Source organism: Saimiri boliviensis, chromosome 1 (genome assembly GCF_048565385.1).
Source record: "Saimiri boliviensis isolate mSaiBol1 chromosome 1, mSaiBol1.pri, whole genome shotgun sequence".
NCBI classification, from domain to species: Eukaryota; Metazoa; Chordata; class Mammalia; order Primates; family Cebidae; genus Saimiri; species Saimiri boliviensis.
Window position 1 is genome coordinate 178,460,112 of NC_133449.1, and position 13,740 is coordinate 178,473,851.

General features: G+C 52.9%; 1 protein-coding gene across 5 annotated transcripts in view; it reads left to right on the forward strand.

The window, feature by feature from the left end:
• The first annotated feature begins 237 nt into the window (after window positions 1-237).
• ACSL6 (acyl-CoA synthetase long chain family member 6) overlaps window positions 238-13,740 on the forward strand; it is a 60,971-nt gene continuing 47,468 nt past the window's right edge. For 2 of the 5 annotated variants that reach the window (XM_010338991.2, XM_010338998.2), the window contains exon 1: window positions 239-535. In XM_010338991.2, coding sequence (XP_010337293.1) covers window positions 487-535 — 49 coding nt within the window. In that variant the 5' untranslated portion in view covers window positions 239-486. Of the gene's footprint in view, window positions 536-12,158; window positions 12,429-12,452; window positions 12,656-13,740 lie in introns of those variants that run through there. The other 3 variants (XM_010339011.2, XM_010339003.2, XM_074381703.1) reach the window with 3 other exon arrangements.

A 13,740-nucleotide genomic window follows, 5' to 3' on the forward strand; every position in this document is an offset into this window, starting at 1 on the left:
CGCCTGCCCAGCCATAAAACCAGGCTGCGAGTCGCGCGGGGCAGGGTCGCGCGTTGATGGGGCGGGTGGCGGCGGAGGGGGGCTCAATGTCACGCTCCGGAGCTCGTCGCCCGTGCGCCCCCCTCCAGCCGGTTTCCCCAGAACGCCAGGTACTGACGTTGGGGAGCCGGGCCGGAGAGGGCTGGTTCGCTCTGCGGCCATGCCCCTCCCCCGCCCGGGAGCTCGGCGGTTCAGACAAGGCGGTCAGCCCCAGACCCGGCCCAGCTGCGGGGCTGGCAGTGAGGCTCGGGTGCGAGCGCGCGCCGCGCCCTCCCCCTTGCGTTGTCTCCGCAGCGGCGCGGGGAGGCGGGAGCTGCGGAGCCGGAGGGCGGGGGCTAAAAATACCCAGCAGCTGCGGCGGCGGCGCGGCTACTGCTGGGGCTGCTGGACTGCGGGGCTGCGGGCCTGGGAGGCCGGGCCGGGCCGGGCCAGGCCCCGCTGACCGCCATGCTGACCTTCTTCCTCGTGTCGGGGGGCTCCCTCTGGCTGTTCGTGGGTAAGTGCCCATCCTGTCTGCGTCCCCGACTCCCATCTCCTGCAGGCTGTGGGGTCTTCGCCGGAGGTGGGGGTGTTACATCTCTGCGGCCGCCGAACCTCATCCCCAGCTGCTGAGCTGTCGAGTCAAGGTCCCCAGGGCCGCCCGGGTACTCCCTCCGCCCCCAGTTCCCGCGGGCTCCGGGCCGGGTTGGAGGAGCACCTGGGTCTTCGGACGGGGATGGGGGCTTGCTCTCTGCTATCCCACCACAAGCCCTCCCCCAAGTTCTTGCGTCCCCCTTCCCTGATGGCAAGGACCATCTGCGAATCAGATTAGGCCCTGAGCCAAGGCCGGGGACAGACATTGCGTCCTTGTCCATCTCCTGGGGCCAGAAACCAAGGATGTTGGTGCCTATGTCCCGCAGCAGGTCAGCTATGTAACTATGACTGACCTGGGCTTTCTGATCCCGGCGAGAGGCTTCCTCACGATCCCTCCTTGCCCTCCCTTCAGCCAGAGTACAAGATTTCTGTGAAATCTCTGCTGTGTCCCCACTGTTTCTAGAGCCCTCCCCTCCATCTCACAGGAGTCAGCCTCACCTCTGCACTTCTTAGGCGGCTACGAGGACCCCTGGTTAATCCCACCTCAGCGCTTCCCTCCCCTCACCCCCCCATACACCAACACCTGGAGTCTCACCACAGGCCCTTCTACCTGCCAGTTCTATTATCCGTACTGGCTACTCCCCTCTCTGAGCCTGGGGTCCTCCAGAATATAATACCGCTAAGGGATCTCCACCCCCACCCCCAAGTGCAGATTCAGCCTGATAATTTATGTGCAGTGCTTGATCCTTAAATTGGCCTTAAACCTGGCCTAGGCCATAGCAAATGCTCTATGAATGTTAGTGTTTATTATTATCTCACATTCAAAGAACGTCATCAAAAGCAGTAATAAGTTCTTTCTGAGCCAAGGAAGTTGACCCTTTTGAAATCCTTACCTGAGACTTTGTACGTGTTGTTTAATATTCATGGAAAATCCTAGGAGGTCACTGGTGCCATCCCTTTTTTTACTGAGTTCAGAGGTGAATTGACTTGCCTAATGTCATATGGATATCTGGCAGACTGGGACTCCATTCAAGGTTTTAACTGATCAACCAATGCTAAGTGCTTGGCTGGATCAGGCCTGAACCTGGAGGGTTGGTGGGCCAGGTAATCACTTCTCCCACCCCCACCATTGCCTTGAGTTAGGCCACAGGGACACTTCTCCTGAGCTGGGGCAGTGAGTGAAGCCTCCCTAATCCCCTCAGCTCCCTAAGCGCCTTCTGTCTGCCAGTGTCTGTGACCGGCTGTGCAGGGCCACTCAGTCCTGAGGCACATCTAGCAGGCAAGGACAGGGCTAAAGCTGGGGTCGGAGGTAAAGGGCAAGGATAATTAAAATCATGGTGATAGTGGTAGTAACAGCCACCATTTAGTGCTTGAGTGGTGGATGGTCTCAGGGCCTGTCCCGCCTACCAGGACCCCTTTGCCCTACCCTCAGGAGGCCCCCACCCAGCCATGGGTTCAAGGTCAGCTCTCTGAAGACTTGGTCTTCTGTGGCTACAGGGAGGTGTCTAGGGGCGACAGGACCACTTGTGACAGCGGTCATCAGCAGCCTGTGAGAAAAAGTCCCTCACCATGGGGAGGTCCTTGTCTTCGAGCAGGGTTAGCTGACACTGACTCAGAGTGGAGTCCTGCTTCCTTGTGGAGCATTTCCCAAAGTGGTCAGCTGCCTCCTCTAATGGAAGACTAGGGGATCTGCCTCACTGAGAGACTATACAGGGCCTCAGAACCGTCAAGCAGGAGCGATTCTTGGGGCAGGTAGTGGCTCCTTCCACAGTGGCCAAGCTTCTTAATGCAAAAAGCAAGAGACTGAGGCTGGTCTATGGTGCTCATTGGATAGAATACCCCAGAAAAATGCTGGGGCATTTTAAGTTATGTGTCCATCCTCCTTGAGACTCCACCTGGGCCCCAGCCTTTCTCTGGGGGCAGAAGAGACTCCTGAGTTAAGAAATGCAGTCCTGTGAGCACACCTGAGAACATACTCTGCCTTGTCATCTCCAGGGTTCCATGGTCCCATGGCAGCTGCCAGATCCCTTCCATTAAGCCAGTAACAGGAGGCAATGTCTCTGGTTAGTAGAGTCATGTGCTTTTTGCCACCTAACCTGGCCCTAGGGAAACAAGGTAGGGCCAGGCAAAGGCTTCCCTCAAGGGCCCTCAGGGAGAGATGATGAAGTCCGGGATGGGGGTATGGTATGCACTTGGAGGAGGAGCTGACTGTCTGGGGGAGGGAGCCATCTGCTCTGGGCTGTGTCTGTCTTGTTGCCTGCTAGAGAGACCAGCACTGAGTCCTGAGCCAGCCCAGATCTCACCTGTGTGTTGAATACTAAACAAGGAGAAAGTAAAATAAGTCCAGCATGAGTCAGATGCTGGGTCTGGTGTGGGGAAGTGTGCCCTCAGTGCCATAAACACCTAGAGGACAATGGGAGCCATGGATTGGAGCTTCTGCCTGCCTATACAGCACCTTTGTGAAAAGTAGAAAGAGGACCCACTCTTGGTGGATAACTTTATAAAAGGGTACCCCTGCCTCTAGGCTAAGGCAGCCCCATGCCGCAGGGTCTAATCTAACCATCAGTGACATCTGAGTGGCCTTCTCCAGCATACAGGGGAATTTGTCGGAGACAGGGAGGCCAAGCTCCAAGTGGAGGAAGCTAGACCAGCAGAGTTCATGGGAGAACGGCCATGGGAGATGGGTCTTCAGGGTCTTGTGCCTGAGCAATGTGGGTTGTGGGAGAGGATTCTGGAGAAGGTTGTATTTGGGTGGTAGAGGTCACCAATATTTAGCTGCTGAGTCAAGAGGAAGAGAGTGGAGGCCAGGAGGGCAGTAGGAGGTCGTTATGATGTTATGGATAAGAATAGACATGGTCCAAGGAGTCACAGACTTGAGTCGAGGCTAGACTCCAGTAAGGAGATGGGATGTGACCCCCGCCGCCCGGCCTCTGCCTTAAGAGATGTGGAGCTGGCCCTGGTGGGCAAGATGAGGTTGCCAGTGTAAAGAATGGTTTGAGACGCCTCTGGCTATAGATGCCCAGGACAAGCATAGACTTGCACACTTCAGGCCCATGAGATCCACCCCTTTCCCCACTCTGGGTAGAGAACTGGCTTGAGGCCTGGTGGGGTTGGAGATGGCAGTTATGAATTCAGACAGATGGTAGAGCTCCAGGCAGAGCAGGTGGCTCTGTGGCCAGCTGGGGACGTGCCTCACAATGAAAGCCTGAATTTGTACAGGGTGCACCAGCATGGATCAGGATTTTGCCCTCAGCACCTTCTCACAGCTCTCCAGCCTGTGTGGTAGGATCATACTGACACCAGGGGGCAGCAGAACCCAGTCATTATGCTCTTCAGCTAGTGTTCTGTCCCTTGTGATTATAAGGATTCTTAGATTGACCTTCAAAGGGCTGAATACGGCTCAGCTACAGCCCCAAATGGGACTCAGGACTGTCCCATACCTGGGGTGAGTGAGCATGAGGCTCTGGCTTGTTTGTAAAAATGGGCAAAAGTTACAGGCTTTTGTATAACAGAAGCTACACTGTATGTCCAGCCAGCACTGGGCACATAGTAGGCACTCAAATATTCATTAAGTACTAGGTGTGTGTGGAGGGGTGTTTTTATGGGGTTAACTGTTGTGGCAAACAGGCTAACTTTGCTGCCATTTCACTGAGCATCTACCATGTATCAAGCACCCTACCTGTGATTCTTCAAGGTTTCCTTCCACCCTCCCACGACCCTGTGTGCTGTTGTCACCATTGCCTACGCAAGGCCCTGAGACTCAGAAAAGTTCCATAGTGAAGCAACTTGTAAGAGTTGTGAGTTAGGCCACATTCTCAGACTTTCAGTCCAGGGAGGGACCACCAGGCATGATCAGCAGGGCCTGAGCCCCTTCAGCAGGCTTGTCAATGGGCACAGGCAAGGGAATGGTCCTTGGACAGGAGAGGTTTTATGAGAGGGCACATGTGAAGTGCCAAGAGCAGGGGCTGGCACACAGGGAAGGGCTCATTACATGTTAGCTGTAATTATAATAACTCATTTTAGGCTTTCCTTAAAGGAGGTCCAGGATTCTGACATGCAGAAAGGGAGTAGGGAAAGAAAAGGCATTCCAGGACAAGGGACCGGTGTGAGGAAGATTGGTTAATAGGAATGAATGAAGTTGAAGGACAACTGCTGTGCCAGTGAGGTTGCCAGAGCTGAACTCTGCAGGAGTAGGATGCCAGGCCAAGCAGCATTGGCTTTATTCTCTGCAGTCGTTGCATCAGGGAGGTGTGGGTAGAACTGGGCATGTGGATGGCCAAGGTGACACTATTCCTGTGCTCTGCAAGCCTCCTCCACAAGTCCTATGGTCTCCTTGAGGGCAGGGCCAGGTGTCTTATGTCTGTGTCCCTAACCAAGAGTTGGACACACAGGGTACATAAGTGTTTATTACATAAACTAATGATATAAAGAATTCCCTGAGAGTAATTTATTTTAATAATGATGTGTTTTATAAGCTATTTCCTTACCACAAGTCAATCAGCAAACAACAGATTTTGAGTGTGCTCCTGCTAGGATGCCAGGCTCTGTGCCCAGCTGGGAGATAATGCCAATATGGTAGAAGCAGTAGGGAAAAGCAAGTGAAACTCCTTGCAGGAAGGGCCAGGTTACCCCTCACCGGAGAACCCTGAGTGCTGAGAACCAGTGCAGCTTGGAACAGAAGGAAGTGCTCCAGAAGTGTTTGGTGAATGAATGAATGAACTAGTGAACCCACAGCTTCTGGGTGACTGGTTTCATGGAAGAGTCTTCTCCAAGGGCTGTTGCTTCCTTAGAGCTCCAAGGTTCCAAACTCTTGATAGATGGGGAGCTTGAGCCACTCTGCCAAGCATAAATGAGAGGAATTCCCAGTCAAGGTCCTCACCTCGCTGGATGGTCTGGTGTGATGGCCTCATTCCTTGCCTTGGCCTGGCTAGAGTTCCCACTAACTAACCACTGGGTCCCAGGATTGGTGGGGTTAGGGAAGTGCTGTGGCTGAGATGCTGCTTTGAGCCCTTGGGTTTGTCCTTCAGGGTGCCCAGGGGTGGTTCCTCATCATTTGCTTGGCTGCTCTGGGAGATCCGTGGTTGGCGTGGTTATTCTTGGGCCTACTTCCTTTGTGTAGTTCCTAATTCACATGAATCTTGGGGCCTGGGACAGGCAGAAATGGGAAGATGGAAAGTGGATTGGAACAGAAATTCCAAGCCAAATTGACCTATCTATTCTGGGACCCAACTAAGACTCTCAGAGCTGGAAGGATTTCAAATCCAAGAAGGCCTACCTGATTCTATTTGCCAGCTTTTCCCAGAGCCACCCTTCTTCTCCCTGCACTTAGTCCAGGCATTCAGTAGGGGGTGTCCAGGGGAGTTGGGAATGGCTTCTGATTTGCCATATACCCATTCAAGCCTATGTTCCAAGATCACTGTCTCCTGGGAATTTAGAGCAGGAAGCCAGCCCAGTGAGAGAACAATCAGCATCTTAGTGCTTAGCCCCTGGTATAAGCAAATGTGGGTTGGTGCCTGTTAGGGCCAGGAACAGACAAACTGATAGCTATTGGAGGAATGAGTGAGTAAGGTTGTTTGGGCAGCTCTGGGACAGACCCTACTGACTGGTGCCCAGGACCCTGCCTCACTCCCAGCACAGCCTGGCCCACCAGTGTAAGATGTGGATTCCAAGACACTGAGCAGGACTCAGCCTTGCTACAAAGCTCTGCTTTTCCCCACAACTCATGGACTACTGTAGGGGTCAAGACTCCCCTGTGAGACTCCTCCTGCCCACTCACCCCTGTCCCAGCCTTAGCTTTGCTGCAGACCATTCTAGACACTGACTGCTAAATCCTGCCTGCTAAATAAGCAGAAAGACCAGTGGGAGAGGCAGTGAGATCAACCAGATATTGGACAGAAAGGCTACACAGCAGGGACAGTTAGAGCCGGGACAGGGAACAGCAAAGTGGGAGTGAGCCAGTGAGATTGGACAGGGAGGTTGGCTGGAGGCTGGACACCAAGGTCTTCAGTCCAGTGAGAGGAAGCCAACTGTCAGTATGGAGAAAGTGGATTCAACTGAGAACCATCCAGGCCTGCAGTGACCACTTTGCTTTGGAAGGGGCAGCAGCTCTGGCCATTCTGCTCTGCCACTAGAGCTGAGGCTGCATGAAGCCACCTAGACGCTAGGATCCTCTTTAGTAGCTGGAGAACTTCAGTGTTTGTGGTGACTGTGTCTTCCAGCAGATGGGCTGGATGTGATTCTTTGGGGACACCTTCAACTCATGAATATCCTTTTTTTTTTTTTTTTGAGACAGAGTTTGGCTGTTGTTGCTCAGGCTGGAGTGCAATGGCACGGTCTCAGCTCATTGCAAGCACGGTCTCTGCCTCCTGCTTCAAGTGATTCTTCTGCTTCAGCCTCCTACAGGTGCCTGCCACCCATGCCTGGCTAATTTTTTGTATTTTTAGTAGAGATGGGGATTCACCATGTTGACCAAGCTGGTCTCAAACTCCTAACCTTAGGTGATCCACCCGCCTCAGCCTCCCAAAGTGCTGGGATTACAGGCTTAAGCCACCACTCCCTGGCAACTCATGCATATTCTGCAGGCCAACTCCCCTAAGCCTGGGTCCGTCTGGGTGGCAGGGAGGGTTTAGAGAAAAATGGAAGGTGGGCCTTCCCCCATCCAGTAGGCTGATAAGGGATTCGGGTGCATGTGTCCCTGATCTCCTTGCCACAGACCAGATATGGAAGGCTATGACCTGTGGAGCCAATGTTTCCAGATTACTCTGAAGTGTTCTGTCTCCTCCTATGCCTCCTGCTTCTGCTCCTTGGATAGTTTCATGACCTCTCACAGAGACATGCCTGCCACCTTGGCTTCATGAAGATACTGTGTGGCCCCAACTAATAGTAATTTCCTTTGGCCCCACAGGATGACAAGACCTATCTCCCTTGGATTTCAGGAGATCTATCTGTGGAGCATCCACCAACACACCTATTGGTTCAAAATCAATTCCAAAGTGGTTTTGTCCTAGATGTCCTCTCAGACTCAGTAGCCATATGTGTGCTTGAGATCTTGCTGTGCTATTTCTCCTGGTAGTGGGAGTCTGAGTGGCATCCATGCTCCATAGGTCACAAAGTCTGTGCTGTGATTAATGGGCAGATTCTGGTGACCATGGGGTGTCAGAGAAGCAGTGTTTTAGCTGCTGAAAGCAAAAAAAAAAAAAAAAAAAAAGATTGAAGTCTGACTTGGCATGGTTGAAGAAGGAGCCTGAGCCCTGGAAGCTTGTGATCCTGCACACTGGGCTCTGGGCTGCCCTCATCCCCACCCCCAGCTCCAGGGCACTTGTGGCAGCAGGACTGTAGGCACCACTCAGAGGACACACATGGCCTCCATTCCGAAAAGTCCTCTCTGTGTACTGCAAGGTCTTCTCTGGTACTGGCACTTTTTTCTTCCCATTTCTTTCTCCATGTTTACCATCAACACTGTGAGAATGACTGAAGTTTCCTTCTACAAAAAAACCGTTGCTACTTCAGACTCAGCCACTACTATTTTTGAAAAATAGAAAACCAACAGTGCCTCAGAGGGGGCTGATCCTCTTTCTGGATCCCACCTCCATCTCCCCGACCTTACATAGTGCTTTCCTTGGCAGCCACTGAGGCCTCCAACTCCCTCTCCAAAGGTGGGTTTCTTCTAGGGGGTGGAAGGTGACAGCTCAAGTGATGGGTGTTCACAGTGGGTCAGTGTGAACAACGTCTGATGGCCTGCCTGGGCCAGCTGGGGCCTCGTTTTGCTTTGGTCTGAAAGACATTTTTGTTTTCTGGTGAGAACAGCCCCAGCCTGGCTAGGAGCAGGCCAGCGGCAGGAATACAAACCCTTTCATGTGACAGACCCAAGTGGAGTGATGCAGTCCTGCCAGCAGCAGGCCCTCCCCTGCCGCTCCTGGGAGGTGGCCATTTGCATATTTCCCATTCATCCTGGCCTTGAAAAGGAGGCCTGAGTTCCCAGTGCTCCCTGCCTGCTAGTGTTAACTCTGTGGACACCGTAGGCTCTCACAGGCCAACAACAGAACTTGGCCACTGGTTGCTGGAGGGAGGGCAGCTTAAGTCTGCAGCTGCTGTGCCGCCTGACCTCCAGAGGGGGGATTCAGGAGGTGGCAGATTCCCGTTGGCCAGCACAGCCTTTTGCTAAACTGGAGGAAATTCAGATTTGTTTCTTCTTGTGGCATTTGGAAGAGGAATTTTGTTGGACTATGGGGATGCCAAAAATTCAGCTATTTACCAAATTTGCCAGAAAATGTACGCTTAACAAAGGCAAAACTCTTTTTGTCTTGCTCCCTGTCTAGTCCCCCAAAAATTCAATGACTCCTGGAATGGTAGGTGAAGGAGCCATGCTGGATCCCTGCTGTAGCAGCAGTCCCTTTGCCAGGAATGGAGGGGCACAGCTTGCCTGGGCACTTTTGCATCCCAAACCCCCAGGGCAGGAGGTCAGGTGAGCTCCTGGGTGCCATTAGCTTGTGGGCTGTGACCCTGAAGGCATGAGGCAGATATACAGTATATACAGTACCCATCACTGTCTTTTTCCTTTCTCCCACGGCTAAGTGCTATCCCACCAGCCTCAGCTTCCTGCCCAAGTCCTCAGTGCAGCCAGGCCTCTGCCTCTTTCCTGCCACTGTGTGAGGCCTCCTGCCAGGAGCCCTAACATTTTACAGGGTCTTCCTGTGACTTACAAACCCAATTCTGTCACTCTGCCATAGACCCGTTCTCCTCATCTTCTTCCCACGCTGCTCAGATTCTCTCCTTGCTCTCCCTCCCTGGCTAAGGATTTCTCAGGTTCTGTCTTTTGTGCATTTCTCCCCTAACACATTTCTCCCCAGGAGACCAGAAGGGATCCTAAGTGAACAAGCAGGACCCTTCCTCCTTCAAAGAGCTTCCCACTAGCTGGAGGAGGTTGCATACCATCCTGCTTATATCCCAGTCACCTGCAGTTGAGCTCTGAGTTCATGGCCCCTCCACGAGCAGCCCATATGCCCTTTACTGGTTTAAGCTTAGTTTACGCCATTGCTCTTGAGGCCAGGACACCAGCAGTCCTAAAGTGGACATGGCTGGGAAGGGAAAGGATCATGTTACAGCCACAGGATTTGGCTTCCTGCACAAGAGGGCCTGGCCAGGGGGTGCCCCTCTGCCTGTGAGGTGATGTGGCCCTTGCCAGTATTCCTAGTGTCCTGCCTGCTGCCCCAGGGCTTGGTGTGGAAAGAACTGAACTCATCCACACCATCAGTTCTGGTCATCATACCCTGTAAATATTTCCAGAGTGACCACTGCTGTTGTTTTAGCCCCTGCTGTCCCTCTTTGCTCTGAGAACTTTGTCCTGCCTGAATCATGGTGAGGACAACCTTTATCTCAGAGTGTGTGAAAGACACTGTGTATCTATTTGCTCCTCTGTTCTCAAGGCTATTCATATTTTAAAGTTCCTGAAAGCATTGTTTGTGCCTGGCTTCCTGGTGCTAGGAATGTGGACACACGTTCCCTGAGCAGGGCTTCGGGCGAGTGAGATTTTTGAGAGGTACTGTCATGAGGATGGGGAGGCCAGTGGGCAGTGGAGGCCACTAAAGGGAGGCACGTTCACAGTGAGCCTGGGCTAATTGCAACAGGTGGCTCTGTAAAGTACTCAGTCACAGCCAGCCTTAGTTGGGCCTTTCATATTCAAGGGGCTTAACTGAACCATCAGAGCTATGATCAGGCTCCTTGGGGAAGCTTGGCAGGTGAACCACCAGGTAACCTGGCAACCTCATGTCACATCCTGGGCCTCTATCTCACGGCGGATGTACAGTGGGTCTCACCTGACAAGTCCCAAGTCAGGGAGGCTCTTTGCTCCATTTCTGCCCTGGTCTTATGTGGTTGTGTGAATCTAATTAAAACCCAAGAGGAAAATGGAGAGCAAGCCCCTCTCTTGCAGCAGAGGCAAGGTTGAATACCTGTGTGGAGTGGACAGGTGTTGGGCAAGCGTGGGCTGCTGTGTTTGCACTTCTGCAGGTCAGGGTTTCACAGGTGTGACAGTGAAGTCTGTGCATTTTTTAACCTGGTAACTGGGCTGCACACTGTCTGGGTGCTCCCTCAGCTCTATGCCTCTGACACTTTATGGGATTTCCCAACAACCACTGGATTTCCTGCCCCAGAGGCTGCGTTGAAATGCATTAAAGTTAGCTTTCATATTAAACACATTTCCGAAAATATCTGGAGAAAAGTAAGGAGTCTGCTTTGAAGAAAGAGGAAAGGATTTTGTGTGCTGATGAGGGATCCCCAGATATTTGTTCATTTAATCATGGTGGCTTGGGGGAGGCTAGAGCCAAGTTCTAGGTGAGGGCTGCTGAGGTAGGAAGCTCTCCTCATGGCCCACCCAGATGATAGGGTAAGTAGTGGAAGCTGTTATCAGCTCCAGGGAAGGTATTGCAAGCCTGTGGCTCTAGACTTGCCAAGCAGTTGGGCAAACAGCTTTCAAGAGGGAGCTCAGAGCACTGGGTCATGTCCTGGGACATTCTTGCAGCAGAGGAGCAGGGTTAAATTTGGGTGGACAGTGGCCCAGTGCAGGCAGACTTGTAATTGTCTTTTACTTAATGGCAGGTGCCACCGTGAGCCTAGCTGTCTATGATCAGGATGAGCATCCAATTCAAAATACGCAGTAATCATATTTGTGTGCCCAGCTGCATGTTAGCCATGAAAGTAGGAGTGAAAACACTTTGGAAGTAACCACCCACACCCCTAACTCCACGGATCTCACATTAATGAAACCCCAGGAGTCCCTGGAACCTCAGTATCCCAGTCTGGCAGAAGTGCTGCAGGAATTCAGAGCTCAGCTTTGGTTCCAATAGGCAAGGGTATGGGTTCTGGCTCCAGGGTGTCCATTCTTGTGCAAGCCTGGCAACAGTATCTCTTAGGGCAGGCATGAGAGCAGGACTGGTGTGCTACCCTGGGATCTTGTGGTAGAGATCAGCCACTATCTTCCACCTGCTGGCTCTGTTCCTTGGTCCAGAGTGTCCTCACTCCCCAGAGCATCCCTAAGCAGATATTTTATCTGGAACTGTGCCCAGTTTCTTTCCTCTTCCCAAGTAGACTGACTGTGACCTTGTGGGGGTGGGGAGCAGAGGCAGCCCCTGGGAGAGGCTGGAGGCAGAATCTCTTGGATGGATGGTACAGTTGCCCTTAGTGCCAGAGAGCTGGCATCCCCACTCCTCACTCCCCACTACTTCCCGTCACTACCCCCCCATACTCACTGCAGTCCCCCAGCCCATAGCAAAGGCCTGGCCCTAATCAGTGTCTCAAATGGATGTGTAAGGAGGCTTTGTTCTAAAGAAACCCACTTGGCAAACTTCCTTTCAGAACTGCAGACAGGGTGGGGTGAGGGGAAAAGCAGGGGGATGTGCTGAGGCTCTGGCAAGCTGGCAGGCCGAGGGTTAAGGCTGGGTTGCTTGGCTCTGAGCTGATCTGAGCCAGCACCGCCCTGCATGCAAATGGAGGAGGGGCTGACGGGGGCCTTGAGGGGCCAGAAGCTCCTTACAGAGTTGCTCTGTGCCCTGGTCTCTGCCAGACCTGCTCCCACAGCCACCAGGGAGCCTGCGTCACCACTGCTAACGCCTCTACTGCCACCCGGCTTCTCAGAGCAGGCGGCTGTTGCCATCGGCTGTCCCCAGGAGGGCAGACTCAGGGCAGGGCCTTTGCCACTTTTGTGCTTTGATCAAGGTGTGGTAACTTTTTTCCCTGGGCCCCACAGGCCCTATAAAGGGAGGCTGGTTCTAGTGGGACCAGCTCAGCCGCCTCCCCAGTGCCAGAAGCCTGCTGGAAAGGTAGGGTGTGAATGCATCTACTTGTGCAAGTTGTCTTTGGGCCCCTTTGGCTTGCAAAGAGATGGAGTAACTGCTTCAGCTACTTACTATCTACTAAGTGTTTCCCTTACTACGTGCCTGGCACTGCACTCTCTGTCCATGAGCTTGTTTGAGATGAGGCCCAGAGAGGCAAAGTGACTTGCCGAAGGCCACACAGCTATCAAGAGACAGTCAAGATTTGGACGCAGGTCAGTTCAGCACCTGAATACCTCCTTTGGGCCCTCTCCCAAGCTCGTTTGCTAGGATCCCTGGGCCCTGGAAGAGGTTCTAGTTTTCTTTTTAGAGCTCTTCACTGGGAGTTGGGGAGATTCTTTGATGATTTGGTGGCTGAGCTTGAGCTTCCCCACTCTTCTTGAAGACCTCAGAGGTTTGCAGAGGCCCAGAACTTCATCATATGAACCCTGTCAGAGAAGCTGATACAGAGGAAGCTGGAGTGATTCTCAGGGGGAGGGAAGAATCTGAGGATCATGGAGAGCCTCAGTGTGAGCATTACTTTGGACTTTGGTCCTAAGACAGTAGGGAGCCAGATAAGGTTTTTGAGCAGTGGCATGGCATGGTTATATCTACATATCAGGAAATAACTTTGGTAACAGTGCAAGCACCTGTTAGAGCAAGGAGAGCTACGTAGAGGGTGGTATGGGAGTCTGGGCTGTGCTTGGTAGTGGCTGTCAGGCCAGGGGCTGTTGGGGTAGAGAGGATTGGTCGGGTATCCAGCTAGACGGTAAAGCCTAGAGTGTTGACGTTAGGAGGCTTGACTAGCAGATGGTTCTTGGAGCCACACCGGGGGCCCCAGGGCCATTTCCACAGTGACTTCTCTGGAGCTTTGTTTCTGCCATTCCACCACCTTGGAGCCAACATATTTCCCACCAGGGCCCCTTTCCTACTGTTCTCTCCCATACTGGATTGCCCTAAATCAGCAGAGGGCATGCCGAGGTGGGAGGAAGTTCCAGTTCCCTCAGCCTTAGCTACTATTTGGTATTCTGAACTGGTCTGTGCTGGAAAAAAAGATGTCGGATGTGCCAGGAAAAGAGGAGGCGGCTATCTTTTTAGATAGCTGGGTCTTCCTGCCAGGTGAATATTTACAAACACAGCCACCCACCTGGCAACACCAGCACCACTGATTCCCTTGAGTGCTATCCACAATCCCCTTGCATCTGACACACACACACACACACACACACACACACACACACACACACACATCTCTGCTGTAGCCAAGAGAGTCTCTTGGGGTATGGAAGGAGGCAGTCACGGCTGGGACCCTAGAGACCAC